Genomic DNA, 19,570 nt, shown 5'->3' with positions numbered 1-19,570 from the left:
AATATTTAGGAGCCTCCAGTTGACTAAAACCAACAGCTCAGTTCACCAGAAATAACCCAAAGGGCATTAGAGGGAAGCATGGCTACCATTTGTCGCGATCATTCAATTTGGAAAAATTAAATATTGCAAATGCTTTTTTTCTTCAAGTATTGCGGACAAAACTATAAGGTGAAATAGTCATCATCTTTTAACGACCCCATAATCCCTTGTGGAGAGGAGTCTGGGCAACTGAATAGAGCTAGCTAGAGTGTTGAATGGCCCGATGCCCTTCCTGTCACCAATGCGGAGTTTTGTTCAGCAGATATAGTCTCATTGTGCCCATAGAGAGAAATATCTGCCTCTACCTAGGATGGAACTCACAGCCTCTTGATTGTGAGGATACGATACCACTCCATTCTTTGACTCGATGACAGATTATAATTTACGGGGGGGGGGGGGGGGGGGGGGATTCCTTTCCACCTATTATGGCACCAAGACAGCACTGTGATCTAGAGTTAATCGATTTCCCCCTTTCGTCCTGCACTTAATACTACATGCATTCAAGAAAAAGATTCCCTTTTTGATTTGCGCTACCTCCAGGTATCACAGCTTGACTAAAATACAACAGCAAGCAGCCGTGAAAAGGTGGTGCACAACAGCCTTTGGCAAGATTACCAGGGTAAGAGCTGCATACTCAATTCCTTGCAAAACCATAATTGTTAAATTGTTAATTTGGGCAAAATGGTTGCATGGCTTCTTCTTCTTCTAATAATTATTATTATTATTATTATTATTATTATTATTATCAGTATTGATTGAAAATCTAGCAGAGCAGCTCCATCACTTTGGAGGGTTACGAAGAGCCAGTGGCGAAGAGAAAAATCTGAAGAAGAGGCATAACTTTCAGAGTTGAAAGATCAGCGAGAACAGCCTGGAAAGAAAAGGAGAAAACTATATTATTTCATAAAAGGAAAGATCAGCAAGTAACTTCTTCATTGATCAATGCACAGGGACGTTTTCTGCGTTGACTTTGACAAGCACCCGTGGAGAATCTCAGTCATCCAGGTCGTGGTTGTCCCAAAGGTGCTTTTTCAAAAGGCAACTGGCTTTTGCTTTTCCTTGAAGTCGTTTCACTTCTCATCCAAGAAGCTTCTTCAGGTGTGACAGAAGGAGGATGGAAGGACTTATCATATTTTTCGGACTATAAGACGCACTGGAGTATAAGATGCACCAAGGTTTTGAAGAGGCAAATTAAAAAAAAAAGTTTTTGCACTCTGCAAACCTCACGAAAATGACCCGTTTTTCATAAAAACGGGCCTGTTTTCCCCCCCAAAAAGGCATGAACAGCCTTTAGACGCTGTTGGGGGGGGGGGACAGCAAAAAACGGCCCATTTTTTGCGAAAACAAGCCCATTTTTCATAAAGAGGGGGGGCATGGATAGCTTTTAGGAAGCTTACAGAGTGCTCCTGGGGGTTGGGGGGGGTAAAATTGTGGGGAAAATGGGCCATTTTTCACTCCTTTCTGCCCTCCCAAGCCCCTAGGAGCTGTCTAAAAGCTTCCTAGAGGATCTGCATGGCCATTTTGGTGAATGGGGTGGGGTTTTGGGATGCAAAAATGCTGTATTCAGTGTATAAGATGCACCCAGAATTTCAGCCTCTTTTTTGAGGGGAAAAAGGTGTGTCTTATACTCCGAAAAATACAGTATATTCCTTGTAGCCAGCTGGTCGTTAGCACTCTTTCTGAGAGTCATTGAGGCCACTTGGAAGTTTATCTGTGCCTTTGGGGTCACCTGAGCAGCCACACCCATTTGCACTATTTGGGTGCAAATGAAGGCGCAGATAAAGGTCCAAGTGGCCTCAACGACTCTCAGATGTCTGCAAGGAATATAAATCCTTCCATCCGCCACGATTCAATCAGAACGGAAGCAGCTTCTTGGATGAGAAGCAAAACGTCTTCAAATCCAACTGACTTTTGAAAACAACAGGTTGGGTCTATTGAAAAGCCTTTCAACTTTGATCAAGGTTAAACTTCCAAGTTCATTGAAAAAGAGGCTGAATGAAAGCACACAGCGTGAGCAAGTAAACAGTTTTTTTTTTAATTTTATTTTGGGATTTAGACCTCGTTCTAATATGCCTCACTGATGCTGAAGGGAGTCTAAAATTTCACCTTGTATCTAAAAATAATTGTGCGTTAAGAATCCTTATCCGGCTTGGGTTAAATTATAAGTCTTATAAAGCTGTGGTTTTAATTGGGCTTCAACCTCATGCCCTTTCATTTTCAAAGTAGCATTTTTATTACTTTTTTTTACTTGAAAGTAACACTTTATGCCGTGGCTTGACGTTACCAACTTAAGAGAATGCTGTTCGAAGTATTACCGGTTCGGACAGGAAGGCTGGGCACAGAGTGGTGAGGACAGCAAAAAAGATTATTGGAAGTTCACTTCTAATTCAGGACATGGCATATCAGTGATCTTGAAGGTCTGCAAAATTGTCTAGGTCAGTGATGGCGAACCTATGGCACATGTTCCAGAGGTGGCACACAAAGCCCTCTCTGCATGCTGCCCAGCAGGTCTTTGTAGGCACTGGAGCGCCAGGAAACAGCCTGAAACGGCCATTTTCCAAACCATTTTCAGGATGTTTTGGGGGCGTTTGGGGGGCAAAAACAGACTGGAAAACGGCCTGAACACAGTGGAAAAAAGGCCTGAAAACACCCCCAAAATGGCCAAAAAATGCCCCAAAAAACAGGCAGGCATGCACATTCCACTTTGGGCACTCGGTGCCGAAAAGGTTCACCATCACTGGTCTAGGACATACTCTCTATGACTGGTTTTCTTTTTTACCTTCTGGGAGGAGGCTTTGTGGTATCCAAAGCAGAACTAGATTCTGTAATAGTACATTGTATCATATAGTGTATGATAGATAGATAGATAGATAGATAGATAGATAGATAGATAGATAGATAGATAGATAGCAATAGCAATAGCAATAGCAATAGCAATAGCAATAGCAGTAGACTTATATACCGCTTCATAGGGCTTTCAGCCCTCTCTAAGCGGTTTACAGAGAGTCAGCATATTGCCCCCAACAATCTGGGTCCTCATTTTACCCACCTCGGAAGGATGGAAGGCTGAGTCAACCCTGAGCCGGTGAGATTTGAACCGCTGAACTGCTGATCTAGCAGTAGCCTGCAGTGCTGCATTTAACCACTGCGCCACCTTGGCTCTAGATAGATAGATAGATAGATAGATAGATAGATAGATAGATAGATAGATAGATAGATAGATAGATAGATGATTGATAGATAGATAGATAGATAGATAGATAGATAGATAGATAGATAGATAGATAGATAGATAGATAATGTATAAGGTACAGGATGCATTGTTCTGTATTTCTCACATGGAAAATGATGATTTCTTAAAAGAACAGAAAATGCTATGCTAGTGATAGGTTACCATTCACTTGGTTACAACTTTCTGTAATAAAAATAGGAAATGACAGTTGATGCCACCAAACTCAATACTATTCTGGATCAGAGGTGGCATTCAGCAGGTTCTGACCAGTTCTGGAGAACCGGTAGCGGAAATTTTGATTAGTTCGGAGAACTGGTAGCGGAAATTTTGATTAGTTCGGAGAACTGATAAATACCACCTCTGACTGGAAATGGGGATTTTGCAGCATCCTTCCCCTGGAGTGGGGGAGGGAATGAAGATTTTACAGTATCCTTCCCCTGCCACGCCCACCAAGCCATGCCACACCTGCTAAGCCATGCCCACAGAACTGGTAGTAAAAAAAAATTGAATCCCACCACTGTTCTGGATGCCCGTCTGAAAAATTGTTAATGTTCATTAAACATTTGGCTTTGAAAAAATGAATCAAAGGCGAACTGGATTTAATGTGAGAGGACATTAAACTTCATTATATATTAAAGAATGCTTAACGTGCAGCTAATTACTGTACATAAAACATATGCAGAACCAAATACTTTTCCAGAACCTTGAAGATCCGGATTATAAACCAGATGGGAACATAAAACATGAAATTCTTTTTAATATTATAATATTAATTCTTATTAATATTATAATATTTATAATCACAAAATAGAACTAATGGCTAGAAGCTTCCAAACGAAGCATTTCTTTACGCTAACAATAAAGAGATCAATAAAGGCGAGTCTGATTTGCTATTATTATTTTATTTATATCTTGCCTTGGCTATTTTTGCAAATAACTCAAGGCAGCACACATACCTAATACTCCTTCCTGCTCCTATTTTCTGCACCACAATCCTGTGAGGTGGGCTGAGCTGAGAGATGGCCCAAAGTCACCTAGCTGACTTTTTAGGGCTTTGAACTTACAGTCTTCCGCTGCCTAGTGTGGTGCCTTACCCACTAGACCAGAGGTGTCAAACTCGATTTCATTGAGGGCCACATCAGGGTTGTGTTTGACCTCGGGGAGCTGGGTTGAAGGCCGTGGGGCAGAGGTGGTATTCAGCAAGTTCTGACCACTTCTGGAGAATCGGTAGTGGACATTTTCAGTACTTCGGAGAACCGGTAAACACTACCTCTGGCTGGCCCCGCCCCCATCTATTCTCTGCCTCCTGAGTCCCAGCTGATCAGGAGGAAATGGAGATTTTACAGTATCCTTCCCCTGCCACACCCACCAAGCCACGCCCACAGAACTGGTATAAAAAAATTGAATCCCACCACTAGTGTGTAGCCAAGGGGCGTGGCCATGATGGGCGTGACATAGGACTCATGTCGGGGGCACCAGTGATGGCGGTGCTAAGGCAGGGCTTCCCTGAGAACCTCCCTCACTCTTATTATAATCTCTTTCCTTTTCTTCTTTTTCCTTCCCTCTTCATTCTCCCTTCTTCCTCCTTCGCCTCTTTCCTTCTTTTTCCTTCCTTGCTCTCTTTCCATCTTTCTTTTGTCTTTCCTCTTTCCCTTTCCTGTCCCTTCTTAGACGCTCAAATGCCAAAGGGGAAACATTTCTCCGTTTGTTTTGTTTTTAGTTTGTTTTGATTGCCAGCGAATGACCCCCTTCTCCGAGCTCTATTTTCACTGGCAGAGGGTTACAGGAGGCCGTTGTGGCCAAAAACGGGGCTTGCCCCCCACCCTCTATTTTCGCTAGCAGAAGCACTGTGGACAGAGTCCTTTGCTGTTTCCAGGCCAGCCAGATCTAAGGGTTCACCGACAAAAGGGCAAAGGATAAAACCGCGCCCGACTAAACCGCGTCGCTGACGTCATCAACAGGGCGACAACAGCGTGGAGACAGAAGCACGCTGTAAACCCTAACCCTAAACTTAACCCCTAAACCTAACCCCCCTAAACCTAATCCTAAACCTAACCCTTAACCTAACCCTAAACCTAACCCTAAACCTAAACCTAACCCTAATCCTAACCCTTAACCTAACCCTAAACCTAAACCTAAACCTAACCCTAACCCTTAACCTAACCCTAACCCTAACCCTTAACCTAACCCTAAAGCTAACCCTAAAGCTAACCCTAAAGCTAACCCTTACCTTAAGTTGAATCGGCTTTCTTTCAACGCGCTATTTAAAGCGCCCTTCTTTCTCCGCGCTGGCTGTTGTCGCCACGTTGATGACATCAGCGACGCGGTTTAGTCGGGCGCGGTTTTGTCGTTCACCCTTTTGACGGGTCACGGATCTAAGCACTCCACAGGCCAGATCCGGCCCATGGGCCTTGAATTTCACACCCTGCACTACACCCGCTCTAACATTTCTGTTCTCTTTTATCGTTATTTGGATTGTTTTCAACGAATTTGTTTTGTTTTACAGTATTCCTGAGTAAACAGCTATGGATTCTTTTGGGGTTAACCTTCCAATGCAAAACTAATTTTCTAGTGCTGCTTCTAAAGAGGTAAATGCTATTTATTATTTCATTTATTTGGTTTCTCTCATGGTTCCACCCCCACCCACCCCACCAAGAGGCTACTCAAAGTAAATAATGGAAAAATAATAGAATAGCTATCAAAACCAAATGCTGGTCACCGCACTGTGGCCAGCTGTTTTCGTTATGCTTTGGTTTTAAACTCAAACTGACTCGTCCCAGTTACAAATGGGTAATTTGTCAGGAGTTCTGTTTACTCAAGTAGAGTTTCTGAATAGTTATGTAAGAAGAGGAAAACAAAGGCTGGAGGGAAAGGGGAAAGAAAATTCATGTTAAGGATGGATGTGGAAGAAATATAAAATAACTGTAACTTATAATAAAGTCACAATTCCAAGCATAACTTAGCTGGGAAGAAAACTCACTGAATCCTCGAATGCTTTATATCAGGGGTGTCAAGAGCCCATTTTTGCTGGCAGAGCATTCGGGTCGCCACAGGCACCCCTGACATGAGTGACGTCAAGCTGGTCGCACCCACCCTGGCTCCCCAAGATCAAGCACAACCAGGGGTGGGATTCAACTGGTTCGGACCAGTTCAGGTGAACCAATTGCTAATTTTGCATCTGGTTCGCCGAACCAGTAGTTGGAAGGACTGGCTGGCCCCGCCCCACCCCTCCCAGGAGTCTCCAGGCGGCTGTTTATCATGCCAGGTAAGCGCAGGGTCCACACAGAGCCTGGGGAGGGTGAAAAATGGGTCTCCCGGAAGTTCTGGAAGTCCAGAAACGGGCCTGTTTCCAGCCTCCAGAACCTGGGGGAAAACGTTTTCGCCCTCCCAGAGCCTCGAGGAAAGCTCCTACAGCCTGGGGAGAGGGAAAACGCCCCCCCTTCCGCCATGGTGCAGGAGGCTGAGTAATCCACGCCCCCATGCCCACACCCACCCAGCCACCGGGCAGAGAACCAGTTACTAAAAATTTTCAATCCCATCCCTGAACACAACCCTGATGCAGCCCTCAATGAAATCGAGTTTGACACCACTGCTTTACATGGAAAGTGATAAGGCATTTTCAGAAACAAGGCAGAACAAAATATTACCGAAAACCAAAAATAGCTACAGTAAGCTTATTTGTGGCACTCTCTTAGCCATGTTTTGACTATTCTTTGCAGAACTCTGCGGATGTTATTAAAGGGGAGAGCAATCAGATGAAAACTCAGAGCAGAACTGAAAAGGGGAGGGGGGAACCCATGTCGAAGGTTTACAATCCAAATTAATTATTTTTTCCCCTTTCAACAGTTGAGGTTGGTTTTTTGTTTTTGTTTTTTAATGAATTGCAATCTGCATTTTCAAAACATCTCCTGAACTTCTTCCAGGGTAAAAAAATTTCAGCCGAGAGCCTGACACCGCAAAGCTATGTGCCCCGTGAAGCTCGAATTACCCTGGCTGGCGAGACGTCAAACATTATTTCCATATTTCTACAACTGAAACTTATCCTTACTTCAGCTGCGGCTAGTGATGTCACCTCCATCAGATTCCCCGCTCGGAAAGCAAACACAGCAGCTGCCAGCACTGGGGGGGGGGGGGGGGGGGGGGGGGGGGGAAGAAAAAAGAATGCGCAGCATTTAGACTGGCGGCCATACTAATTAGTTGTTAACGATACTTTTGGTCTAGTTATTCTTGAGCGCCGTTCAATATTCTCCTGGCTTGAAAAGGGATTGCCAATTTGAGAGAGCGAAACAAAAGCAATATTTAAAGAGAGCTTCAACATCCACTGGGTACATGTATAGCCCAAATTTTCTCTAAAGCACATTACAGCGTTTGGCTTACAAGTTCTACCCACGCATTGGCCTGTTATTTTAATTTGTTAAGGGCCACTCCCGCGGATTTCCTTGATACCTGTTATCTCACTGCCCCTATTTTGAGGCAAAAGAGAAGGGGGGGGAAGGGGGACAAAGAGGGGGAGGGGGCGGATAGCAGCTGCAGTCCCACTCTTCGATATACAAAGGAACTTGGAACGGAAGGATTGATTGGCTCACAATTAATGTTAGGTATGATTTGCCCGGAATAACATCCACAGGGCTGAGAAGAAGCGAGTGCTTAGCTTTCCTACTGAAGAATAAGAGAACGAAACATTAATATGAATAAATTCCCGATTGGATTGTTTCCTCTCTCTCTAAACCAATGGTTCTCAACCTGTGGGTCGGGACCCCTTTGGGGGGGTCGAACGACCCTTTCACAGGGGTCGCTTAAGACCATAGGAAAACACATATTTTCAAAAAAATATGGAAAACATAAAATAATTTTATGGTTGGGGGTCACCACAACATGAGGAACTGTATTAAAAGGTCGCAGAATTAGGAAGGTTGAGACCCACTGCTCTAAACTAAGAATAAAACAAATAAAATGGCCAAAGCAATAACGCTCATCTCAATTGTTTATGCAGAATGAATATCTATCTATCTATCTATCTATCTATCTATCTATCTATCTATCTATCTATCTATCTATATTTCTATCTATCCATCTATCATCTATCATCTATCATCTATCTATCTATCTATCTATCTATCTATCTATATTTCTATCTATCCATCTATCATCTATCTATCTATCTATCTATCTATCTATCTATCTATCTATCATCTATCATCTATCTATCTATCTATCTATCTATCTATCTATCTATCTATCATCTACCTACCTACCTACCTACCGTATTTTTCGGAGTATAACACGTACCTTTTTCTTTCAAAAAAGAGGCTGAAAATTTGGGTGCGTCTTATACTCCCCTCCCCACCCCCGCAGGAGCACTCTACAAGCCTCCTAAAGGCTATTCATGCCCTTTTTTGGGGGGGGGGGAATGGGCCTGTTTTTGGGAGGTCTGCAAAGTGCAAAAACATTTTTTTAAAAAATTGCCTCTTCAAAGTCATGGTGCATTTTATACTCCGAAAAGTACCATATCTATCTATCTATCTATCTATCTATCTATCTATCTATCTATCTATCTATCTATCTATCTATCTATCTATCTATCTATCTATCTACACACACATACAAACACACACACAACACACACACAAAATTAGCAAAAATGTACCACTGACTGTGGGGATGGAGGAAGGAAAGGAGAGGAAGAAAGGAAAAAGAGGGAGGGAGGGAGGGAGGGAGGGGAGAGGGAAGTTGGGGGGGAGGAAAAAGGGGAAGGGAAGGGAGGGAGGAAGGAAGGGGAGGGAGGAAGGAAGGGAAGGAAGGTGGGAGGGAGGGAGAAATGAAGGTGGGAGGAAAGAAGGAAGGAAAGGAAGGAGGGAAGGAAGGAACGAAGGAAAGAAAAAAGAAAGAAAGAAGAGTGGGAGGGAGGAAGGAAAGAAGGAAAAAGGGGGAGGGAGGGACGAGGGAGGAACGAAGGAGGGAGGGAGGAAGGAAAAAGGGAGGGAGGGAGGAGAAATCAGTGGTTCATTAATGCTAATTTGATATGAAGCTGTGCAATAATTTTATCTTTTGGCAAAAGCAGCTGAGATAGTAGAAGTAGGAGGTAATCAACAAACGTCTCATTTTGACTCTGCTGCAATTACAGAGTACTTGCAAACCAAGCCATTGTGGTTTTAATGGCAGAAAGTCTGCTTAATCACAGTGATAGACTCCCCGATTCAACTAAGCCGCAATTTCCAGATTTCTGCAGGGACTGAAGAAAATCCACCCGCTCAAGAAATCCATTTCTCACATGAGAAGAGTCTTTTTTGCCTTTTTCTCTGATGGAAATGGCAGGGCAAATGCCACCTCTGGCTGGCCCCAGAATGGGGTGGGAATGGAGATTTTGCAATATCCTTCCCCTGCCATGCCCACCAAGCCATGCCCACAGAACCAGTAGTAAAAAAAAAAGAATTTCACCACTGATAAAAAGAGGGTGTAAAGGTTCCCCTCGCACATATGAGTGGGGTTGGAATGGAGATTTTGCAATATCCTTCCCCTGGAGTGGGGAGGGAATGGAGATTTTGCAGTATCCTTCCCCTGGAGTTGGGGGGAAATGGAGATTTACAGTATCCTTCCCCTGGAGTAAGGAGGGAATGGAGATTTTGCAGTATCCTTCCCCTGGAGTAAGGAGGGAATGGAGATTTTACAGTATCTTTCCCCTGGAGTGAGGAGGAAATGGGGATTTTACAGTATCCTTCCCCTGGAGTAAGGAGGGAATGGAGATTTTGCAGTATCCCTCCCCTGGAGTAAGGAGGGAATGGAGATTTTGCAGTATCCTTCCCCTGGAGTAAGGAGGGAATGGAGATTTTACAGTATCTTTCCCCTGGAGTGAGGAGGAAATGGGGATTTTACAGTATCCTTCCCCCGGAGTGAGAAAGGAATGGAAATTTTGCAGTATCCTTCCCCTGGATTGGGGAGAAAATGGAGATTTGCAGTATCCTTCCCTGGAGTAAGAAGGGAATGGAGATTTTGCAGTTTCTTTCCCCTTCCACTCCCACCAAGCCATGCCCACAGAACCCATAGTAAAAAAATTTGAATTTCACCACTGAAGACTGGGGGTGAGGGTGGAGGCTGTGTGCAGATGCTTTTTGTAGGTTTTAGCTCTGCATTTAACACAATAATTCCACAAAGACTAGTGTCTAAACCTATGGATCTTGGGCTTTCTTATTCAATCTGCCTTTGGATTATGGATTTCCTGTCTGGCCGCTCACAGAGGGTCAGATTAGGTAATCCTATCAATAAACTAAACTAAACTAAACTCCTGTCCCATAAACATTACCAGCCAGAATTTCCAGAGTGTTGTATCCCAAAATTCTGTCCCACAAAAACAGCAGTTGATCAGTAGCCAGGTATCCAGAAAATGCTCGGACCATCCATTTAAATGATATTCTTAGCCTGAAAAACAGTGAAAAACACACAATTATTATTTTTTACTCTACTTAAGAGACCCACTGCTTCTGTAGCTTGGCTCTTCGGCTTGCATACTTTTATATAGATTCCTCCACCCTACATTGAAACTTTTAATTCTCTCCTATTTGTTATAAAAAGCTCTTTCTTCGAATGCGAGAGTTAACTTGATGTATTTGAGCCCCAGCTGGCTGGATTCAAGGTGTACTTCCTCCCAGCTTCTTAAAACTGACTGGATTATCTCAAACTAAAGAATTCTAAACAAAACAAAAAATCGCTTCCAAAGGTAGAACACGTGCTAGAAATAAGAGTAAACGTATCTGTGGGTATTTGAAACATCACAGAATAAAGAATCAGAGGATTGGAAGATCTTCTAGATCAACCGCCAGATCAAACAGGAAACCCTACACCAGGGGTGTCAAACTCGATTTCATTGAGAGCCGTATCAGGGTTGTATTTGACCTTGGGGGGGGGGGGCAGGAGGCAGTGACATCACTCATGTCGGGGGCGCATGTGGTGGCCAAGTCCTAAGGCAGGACTTCCCTCAGACCATCCCTCCCTCTCATTATAATCTCCTTCCTTCCTTCCTTCCTTCCTTCCTTCCTGTCTTCTTTCCTTCTTCCCCTTTCTTCTTTTTCCTCCCCTTCATTCTCCTTTCTTCTTCCTTCCCCTCTTTCCTTATTTCTCCTTCCTTGCTCTCTTCCCATCTTCCCTTCTTTTTCTTTGTCTTTCCTCTCTCTCTTTCTCCTTTCCTGTCCTTTCTTGGATGCTCAAATGCAAAGGGGGAAGCATTTCTTCTTTTGTTTTAGTTTCTTTTGCTAGCCCTCTGCCAGCAAAAACAGAACTCTGGAGATGCGTACCGGCCCCCACCCAAGCCCCATTTTCAGCCGCGACAGCCTCCTGCAACCCTCTGTCAACTAAAACGGAGCTTGGGAACTGCACACGCCCCTCCCGAGCTCCGTTTTCACTGGCAGAGGCATCATGGGCTGGTCCTTTGCTGTTTCCAGGCCGTCCCGCAGGCCAGATATTAGCACTCCGTGGGCTGGATCTGTGCCCTAGGCCTTGAATTTGACACCCCTGCCCTATACCATTCCTCCCAAATTGTTGCCCAATCTCTTCTGAAAAACCTTCATTGTTGGAGCACTCACAACTTCTGCAACTAACTCGTTCTACAAATTAATTGTTCTCAATGTCAAAAAAAATTCTCTTTAGTTCTAGGTTGGATCTCTCTTTAATGATCTTCCACCCATTGCTTCTTGTATTTAAAGGTAAAGGTTCCCCTTGCACATATGTGCTAGTCATTCAGACTCTAGAGGGCGGTGCTCATCTCCGTTTCAAAGCCAAAGAGCCAGTGCTGTCCGAAGATGTCTCCGTGGTCATGTGGCTGGCATGACTAAATGCCAAAGGACGGAATGCTGTTACCTTCCCACCAAAGGCGGTCCCTATTTTTTCTACTTGCATTTTTACATGCTTTTGAACTGCTAGGTTGGCAGAAGCTGGGACAAGTAACAGGAGCTCACTCCGTCACGTGGCAGTAGGGATTCAAACTGCCGAACTTTCTGATTGACAAGCTCAGCGTCTTAGCCACATTTCTTGTATTTAGATAAGCCTTACTTTATACCTTTGGAGAGATGCCTTAAAGCAGAAATCTTCAGCTTTTTCAGAATGTCCTACCTGGCATTCAAAGGTGCATTTTAAGGGCCCCCCTTTTTTTAAGCAATATGCCCCTACCTTTTTCTTGCAACTTATCCTTAGACAGGGAATTTGGTCTATCAGCTTAAAGATGTTAAACACACAAAAGCTGTATTGTTTTTGAACAGGATAACTCTGCTTACACATCACCTTTAGAAGTTTAGACATTTTGTGTTGAATAATCCAGTATTGGGACCAGTAAAATCATCACTTGGAAAAAGAGGGTATGCTTGACAGAGACTACACTTTTTTAAAAAATTAAATCAAAGGTTATGATTTTCATGCTCCAGAAAGGTGCTCCTAAGGGGGCAAAATGTACACTTTTGGGGTGTTAGCTAATTTTTTAAAAAAGGAAATGATATCGTTGTGTGACATGGCATGGTGAAAGTTGGCTAACGTGTCTTACAAAATAGAATTCAGGTCTGTTAAAATATTCATGACTGGGAGAGACATGAGAACAAGGTCAGCCAATGAATAGGCATAACAACTAAGTCAGCCAATGGGAGCGTAGATATCTGAGTCTGTGCAGAGAATTGAAACAGAAACTTAAGAAAGCAGTCTGCTGCTCTGAGAAGTAAACTAGCAGTCTTTCTGGGCTTGTCTGCTGAAATGAAACTAGTTGCCCTGCCTAGTGTTTACTTGGAGGAACCACCTGTTGGTATCTGTGTGTGCTTTCTGGATTTGAATTTATGCAACGAACTCTGACGAGGTCGTCTCCTGCACTGGTGCAAACAGACAAGGATCTTTTTGAAGATTAAAAGAAGGAAAAGAAGTCAAGCCAAATCTATGTGCCTCAAATTAATGCATTTATGTTTCACTTTGAAGGACAATACTTACGGTTGTGCTCCGATTTCTCGAAGATGATAGAACAGCTGTGGGAGGTGGCTTTGAAGGAGATTCTCAAACAGCAGACATAGTGATACAATCCCCTTTTAAATAAGGAAGCATTAAAAGAAAAAACAGACATCCCCATATTACATCTCTTACGCTGGTTTTAAAACACTAGAAATATTCAATATAGATAACAGCTTGTTACATTTTTAAAGCGATAAGCAAAGATTGCATTTGCATGTTGCAAGAAATCATTTGCAAGCCTGTGACAATAGCAGTTTTGGTATTATTTTCTATTATTTGCAAATAATTCCCTCAACACTGTCAAACTATTTGCAAAGTCTACATTACTATTATTATTAATCTTCTCATTGTTCCTATCACCCATCCCCTCCCACTTATGACTGTAACTTTGTTGCTTGTATCCTTACGATTTATATTGATTGTTTCCTAGTATGATTTGATTGCTTATTTGCACCCTAGGATTATCATTAAGTGTTGAACCTTATGATTGGTGATGAATGTATCTTTATTTTTATGTACAGTGAGAGCATTGGCACCAAAGACAAATTCCTTGTGTGTCCAATCACACTTGGCCAACAAAGAATTCAGTTTAGTTCTATTCTATTCACTCCAAAGGAGGATTAAATGAAGATTCTCCATGAGGGAATTTTGGGTGGGTTAACAGCTTCAGTTGGCCTGGATGGACCACGGATGGCCATGAAGCGATTTCTTTTTTCTTTTTTAAATTATGGGGTGTTATTCAGAGCATTGAAATTATGCATTACAAGCCAACTAGAGATGGTATTCAGCCGGTTTTGACTGGCTCTGGAGAACCATCAGCAGAAATTTTGAGTAGTTCGGAGAACCGGCAAATACCAGCTGGCTGGCCCCGCCCCTGATCTATTTGCTGCCTCTTGAGTCCCAGCTGATCGGCTGGGTCTTCTTTTGTTGCCCTGCACAGGAGAACGGAGCTGGAAAGCAGGTTAGTGGGGTGGGGAGGAAATGGGGATTTTGCAGTATCTTTCCCTTGTCATGCCCACAAAGCTACACCCACAAAGCCACACCCACAAAGCCACACCGACAGAACCGGTAGTAAAAAAAAATTGAATCCCACCACTGAAGCCAACTTACAGAAGAGTGAGAAGAAATGGAGTGAAGTCTGAAGAAGTAACGCACGTATATTTCACGAAATATCTGATACAGCTTAGAGGGCTCATTGTATAGAAAACAAAGAGGAGCAACTAAAAACGTAAAAAGGAAACACTTGTTAGCAATGGAAAAATAATAACCTGTTCTGTATAATAATTTTAAACATTCAGGAAGATGAATTTCAATCGTGATAGCACGTAGACCTATATATTTTTACAGTGCTTTTACAGCCCTCTCTAAGCAGTTTACAGAGGCAGCATAGTGTTGTGGCCCGCCAGCAGCCAGTGAATCTGGCAACAGATTTGGACAATGAGGAGGTTGGGGAGGAACCTGGGTCAGTCCTGGAGTTTGGGGAAGGCCCTGATGAGGGCTCTGTGTCGGAGGCAGAGAGGGGGCCAAGACAGTCTGACAGTTATCAACTGGCTTTGGAGTCACAGATCAGTGAGGCAGACAAACAGCTGGAGCCTGTTCCCAGTGTGCGCATGCACAGAGTTGCCAGATGAAGGGAACAGCTAAGGAACAAGGGTCGAATTGGGAGTAAGGCCACAGGTGGACGGTGAACGGCCCCTCCCATAAAGAATAAAAGAGGAGCGAAAGAGGAGTGGGGTTTGCAGGAGACACTTAGTTCGCTTAATTGGTTCGTGACTCTCCGAGGTTCCTTGCCAAGTGTTGCAGATATCAGTCTGTCAGCTCTCCAAGCCAGATAAGGTCTGTGACTGTAAATCCTCCCTTCAAAGACTTTGCTGGATGTGAATGAGCATGCATTCTTCCCAAGTATTCCAATGTCTGAAAGATATCAGCCTGGCCACTCTACAAGCCTCATAAAGGTCGGTAATTGTGAACTGTCTTGAGAGACTGTGGGAGAGGAAAGACTTTGCTGGAGAGGAATTCACTGTAAATTAAATAAAAGGGGTTTATCGGGACGAGGACTCGGCTTTGTGCTGCTAGGGAAGCCTAGGTCAGAACACATATTGCCGTCAACAATCTGGGTCCTCATTTTACCCACCTCAGAAGGTTGAAAAGTAGAGTCAACCTTGAGCCAGTGGGATTCGAACTGCCAAATTGCTGGCAGCCAGCAGTCAGCGGAAGTACTGCAGTATTGCATTCTAACCACTGCGCGGCTCAGAGATGCTGAAATAAACTATAGTTGTGGAACAACAATGTCTCTTTTCCCCTTAATATTCATTCAGATGCTGCTTACCGACACTGGGAAGAATTAAATAGCACCACATATAAAGCCATTGTGTATTACCAGTGACCAATGTCAAAGGATTGCTGGAAAGCCATAATTTGGGTGAATGAAGATCACCACATCGGTTGTGTAGATCACACTACTTTCAGAAGCAGCTGTGTTGTTTTTGTGCGCTGGCAACTACTTAAAAAGTGGCAGGTGCATAAACGCTGCTAAGAATAGCACCTCCATGCAAATTCTGACTTTTTTTTCCCAAGCTCAGAAAAAGCCATCCATCTGAGTTTAGAATTTTAGAATCCAATGATTCTTTCATACATAAGGCTATTCCTCTTTTTTATTTTTGCTGTGCTGATGTAAAATATACTTTCCCAATTTGCATTCTAAAAATTTACAGTGTTGTTTCTTGATTTGCGTTTCTTGTAGGCAAATTATTTCTGTGTCCAATTTCCGTAACTGTGTAAAACAAAACAAAAAAATCCTTCCTTTAGGAGGAGAATTTAATGCATTTGTATTCAGTGAAAGGATCCTTTTCTCCAATTTACTCGGTTATATTTGGGGTTTGGTTTCCTAGTGATTCTTCTCTGTCTCTGTCCTTAGTCCCTCTTCATCTTGGTCAGTGTTTTCTTTCTCTTTGTCTTCCTCTTCATTTTGCATCTCTCTACCTTCTGTTGTTTTTTTCTCCCTGTTTTCTTTCGGGTTCCTTATCTTCTTGTGCACCTTGTTTTCTCCCTTCAAAAATGCTTGCATGTCTCTCATAGAAATCCGCTGCCTTAAAAGGTAGAATCTAGTCGATATCTTCTAGAGTTCCAGTTAATTAGGATCCCCTCCGGAACCAGCCATCTAAAATTTATTCCTTTTTCATTCAGCTTTGTTGTCAAAAATTCAATTGTCTCCTTAGATCTCTTTATCTTCCAGGGGATCTGTTTCAACACCATGATTTCCTTTTTTTCCCCCTGTATTGCAACGGTTCTTCGCTCACCTCCCTTCAATATTTCATCCCTTATTGTTCTCCTGACAAATCTAAGGTTTGTCTGAGGTCTCCAGGTTATTAAGTTGCGAGAGATCATATAGAGGGGGATCTGTTTTAACAACTGTGGCAACTCGCAGCCTCTACACAACCATCAATTGGACAGTTTAACACCAGGGGGCTCATATTCTGAATGGTGACAGGAAGGGTCAGACTCCACCCCGCAAGGGATTATGAGGTCCTTAAGAGAAGGTGGTGATTCTGAAACCATCAGGGTACTAAATAAACATCAAGTTTCTATGGAGTTGACCTACTCTAGTGACTGCCCATACAAGTGTCATGCATAGTTTTTAATTTTAGTGAAAGCAACTTACCATACATTGAAAAGCCATGGAAAGGAATGACACCTAAAGAGAGAGAGAGAAAAAATATTCCACTTACTGTCCAAAGAGTATGTGTTTTCAGAAATAGGAAACTTTAAAAAAAAATCTATGGAGATTCTCTGTCATTCAGCTCATGGTTGTCCCAAAGATACGTTTTTTTTTCAAGAGGCAACTGGACTTTCTGGGTTTTTTTTTTTAAAAAAAACAACGTTTCACTTCTCATTCAATAAGCTTCAGAAGAGCTGAAGCAACTTCTTGGATGAGAAGCAAAACATCTTCAAAGTAAAACCAGAGAGTCCAGTTGCCTCTTGAAAAAAAAAAAAAAGCACTTTTGGGAAACTTGAAAACAAAAATTCCATAATTTTGAGCAAAACACCTTACTCGCAGCATACAATTCTGCGGCGGTAAGAGTTAGAATCAGGCTTAGATGCCATTTTCGAAAAGAATGAATGAGCTGGAAGGGACCTTGGAGGTCTTCTAGTCCAGCCCCCTGCTCAAGCAGAATAATTTGTTTTATTTATTTATTTGACTTATATACCGCTTCATAGGGCTTTCAGCCCTCTCTAAGCGGTTTACAATTTATTTTTTTTAGCAAATTGAGTCAGCAACTTGCCCCCACAGTCCGGGTCCTCATTTCACCCACCTCGGAAGGATGGAAGGCTGAGTCGACCTTGAGCCGGTGAGATTTGAACCGCTGAACTGCAGATCACAGTCAGCTAAAGTGGCCTGCAGTACTGCACCCTAACCACTGCGCCACCTCGGCTCTCGCCACCTCTGTTCTTTGTGGCAGCCCCTCAAATACTGGAATACTGCTATCATGTCACCCCTAATCCTTTTTTTTTTAAGACTAGCCAAGCCCAAATCCTGCAGCCATTCTTCCTATGTTTTAGTCTCCAGGTCTTTGATTATCTTAGTCAATCTTCTCTGAACTTTTTCCCAAGTCTCAACATACTTTTTTGTAGTATGGTGACCAAAATCGGTTGCGGTATTGCAGGTGTGGTCTTACTAGGGTTTTTACAAGACTTGTGATCTTCAGCTCCCAGAAATCCCCCGTTAGCCATGTTACCTGAGCCGTGTTCTTATTAGTAACTGACATTTTGTAGCTGAGAAATCCATAAACAGCGACCCTTCGGCTACACATGATGGGATAACGTTGGGGCATTTATTGTGAATTCTGTGGGTAGCAAGGTATCCCTTTCTCTGGGTGGATTAGAGTGGATTCACTGCACGCAGCCTAAAGACCTGAACCCATTCGAGAACGTGTGCATTTGATCCTTGCTCTTCCTTGGCTAATTAAAGCAGCCACAAACTGCCTTAATGAGAAATACTTTGTCAACAGACTGAAAGGAGCATCATGTGCTGCTCTTGAGGAAGATCTATTTCTAGTCAACCTTTAGGAGGCCGAAGTGTAGTGAGAACTTTCTTTCTTAAGATCCCCACCATAACCAGTGTCAGGTTTGCTATTTCTCAGCAAAATTACTTCGACGTGCAGTCATCCTAGGCACCAGGAATTTTTGGATGAAAGGGATTATCTAGATCTATTTCAGCTTGGCTTGAAGCCTGGTTTAGAACAGCTTACATAATAATGATAATAAATGTTTTTTTTTTTTTAAAGGCCGTTGCTCCTTTGTGACCTACTAGAAAAGGCTGATGGGGAAGAAAAATCAAATAAATCCAGTAGCACCGGTTCCTTAATCTTCTGTGCCTACTTCTCTGTAGCCGTGAAAAAAAAAACTTGGAATGCTTGAAAGCAAAAAAAAAAGAAAAGAAAGTGTCTGCCAATTTTTTGAACAGTTGTTATTTCTTTTCACCCAAAGGACGAAACACCATTCAAAAGAATCCATTCTTAAAACCGGGTGTAGTTCCCCCTGTTCCCACTAGAGGGGGCAACGGTATAACATCTTTACCGTTTGGCGGATAAAACACAGCATATTGTTCCATTCCAAGCTTCCCTATACACAGGAGAGAAAAAAAACACCAGAAATAAAACAGCAAGAATCAAATAAGCAGCTAGAGAACGCAAGGTTTTCCATCTGAAAAATGTAGACCTGTCACAATAACAAGAGGGACAAACTAGAGCAGGGCTGTCAAACTCCCGGCCCGTGGGCCAGATGCGTCACGCACTGGCCACACCCACGCCCGGTTTAGCGAAGGGGGGAAAAGTCCCGATACATCATGTGACGCCGCTGTGACGATGAGAGTTTGACACCCCCGAACTAGAATGAAATTCAGAGGACAGGAAAACAATAACAAACATAACAATCCACCCAGAGCTGTAAATCACTGGCAGTCCTCAACGTATGACAATTGAGCCCAAAATTTATGTGTTAAGTGAGAAATTTGTTAAGTGAGTTTGGCCCCATTTCTCTCCACGTTTGTTAAGTACATCACTGCAGTTGTTAAATTAGCTAAGTGAATCCGGTTTCCCGGTTGACTTTGCTTGTCCAGGAGGTCGCAAAAGGAGATTACATGACCCCCCCCCCCCAGGATACTGCAACTGTCATAAATGTGAGTCAAGCAATCCAAATGTAAATCGTGAGACCATGGGGATGCTTAAACGGTCATAAGTGTGAAAAACGATCATCGTTTTTTAAAATGTTGTTGTGACATTGGACAGCCACTAAACGAGCCGTTGTAAATGGAGAACTATCTGT

At 43.0% G+C, this 19,570-nt stretch overlaps 1 protein-coding gene across 2 annotated transcripts in view; it reads right to left on the bottom strand.

Moving 5' to 3' along the window:
• Positions 1–431: 431 nt before the first annotated feature.
• TBC1D19 (TBC1 domain family member 19) overlaps positions 432–19,570 on the bottom strand; it is a 71,798-nt gene continuing 52,659 nt past the window's right edge. For both annotated transcript variants that reach the window (XM_032224398.1, XM_032224400.1), the window contains exons 15-21: positions 18,824–18,868; positions 16,908–16,940; positions 14,357–14,466; positions 13,229–13,320; positions 10,572–10,687; positions 7,320–7,390; positions 432–910 (exon numbers count right to left, since the gene is read on the bottom strand). In XM_032224398.1, the coding sequence (XP_032080289.1) occupies positions 833–910; positions 7,320–7,390; positions 10,572–10,687; positions 13,229–13,320; positions 14,357–14,466; positions 16,908–16,940; positions 18,824–18,868 (545 nt within the window). In that variant the 3' untranslated portion in view covers positions 432–832. The remainder of the gene's footprint in view (positions 911–7,319; positions 7,391–10,571; positions 10,688–13,228; positions 13,321–14,356; positions 14,467–16,907; positions 16,941–18,823; positions 18,869–19,570) is intronic.

The sequence above is a fragment of the Thamnophis elegans genome, chromosome 9 (genome assembly GCF_009769535.1).
Source record: "Thamnophis elegans isolate rThaEle1 chromosome 9, rThaEle1.pri, whole genome shotgun sequence".
Lineage (NCBI taxonomy): Eukaryota > Metazoa > Chordata > Lepidosauria > Squamata > Colubridae > Thamnophis > Thamnophis elegans.
This window is presented reverse-complemented; position numbering and strand designations above follow the sequence as displayed.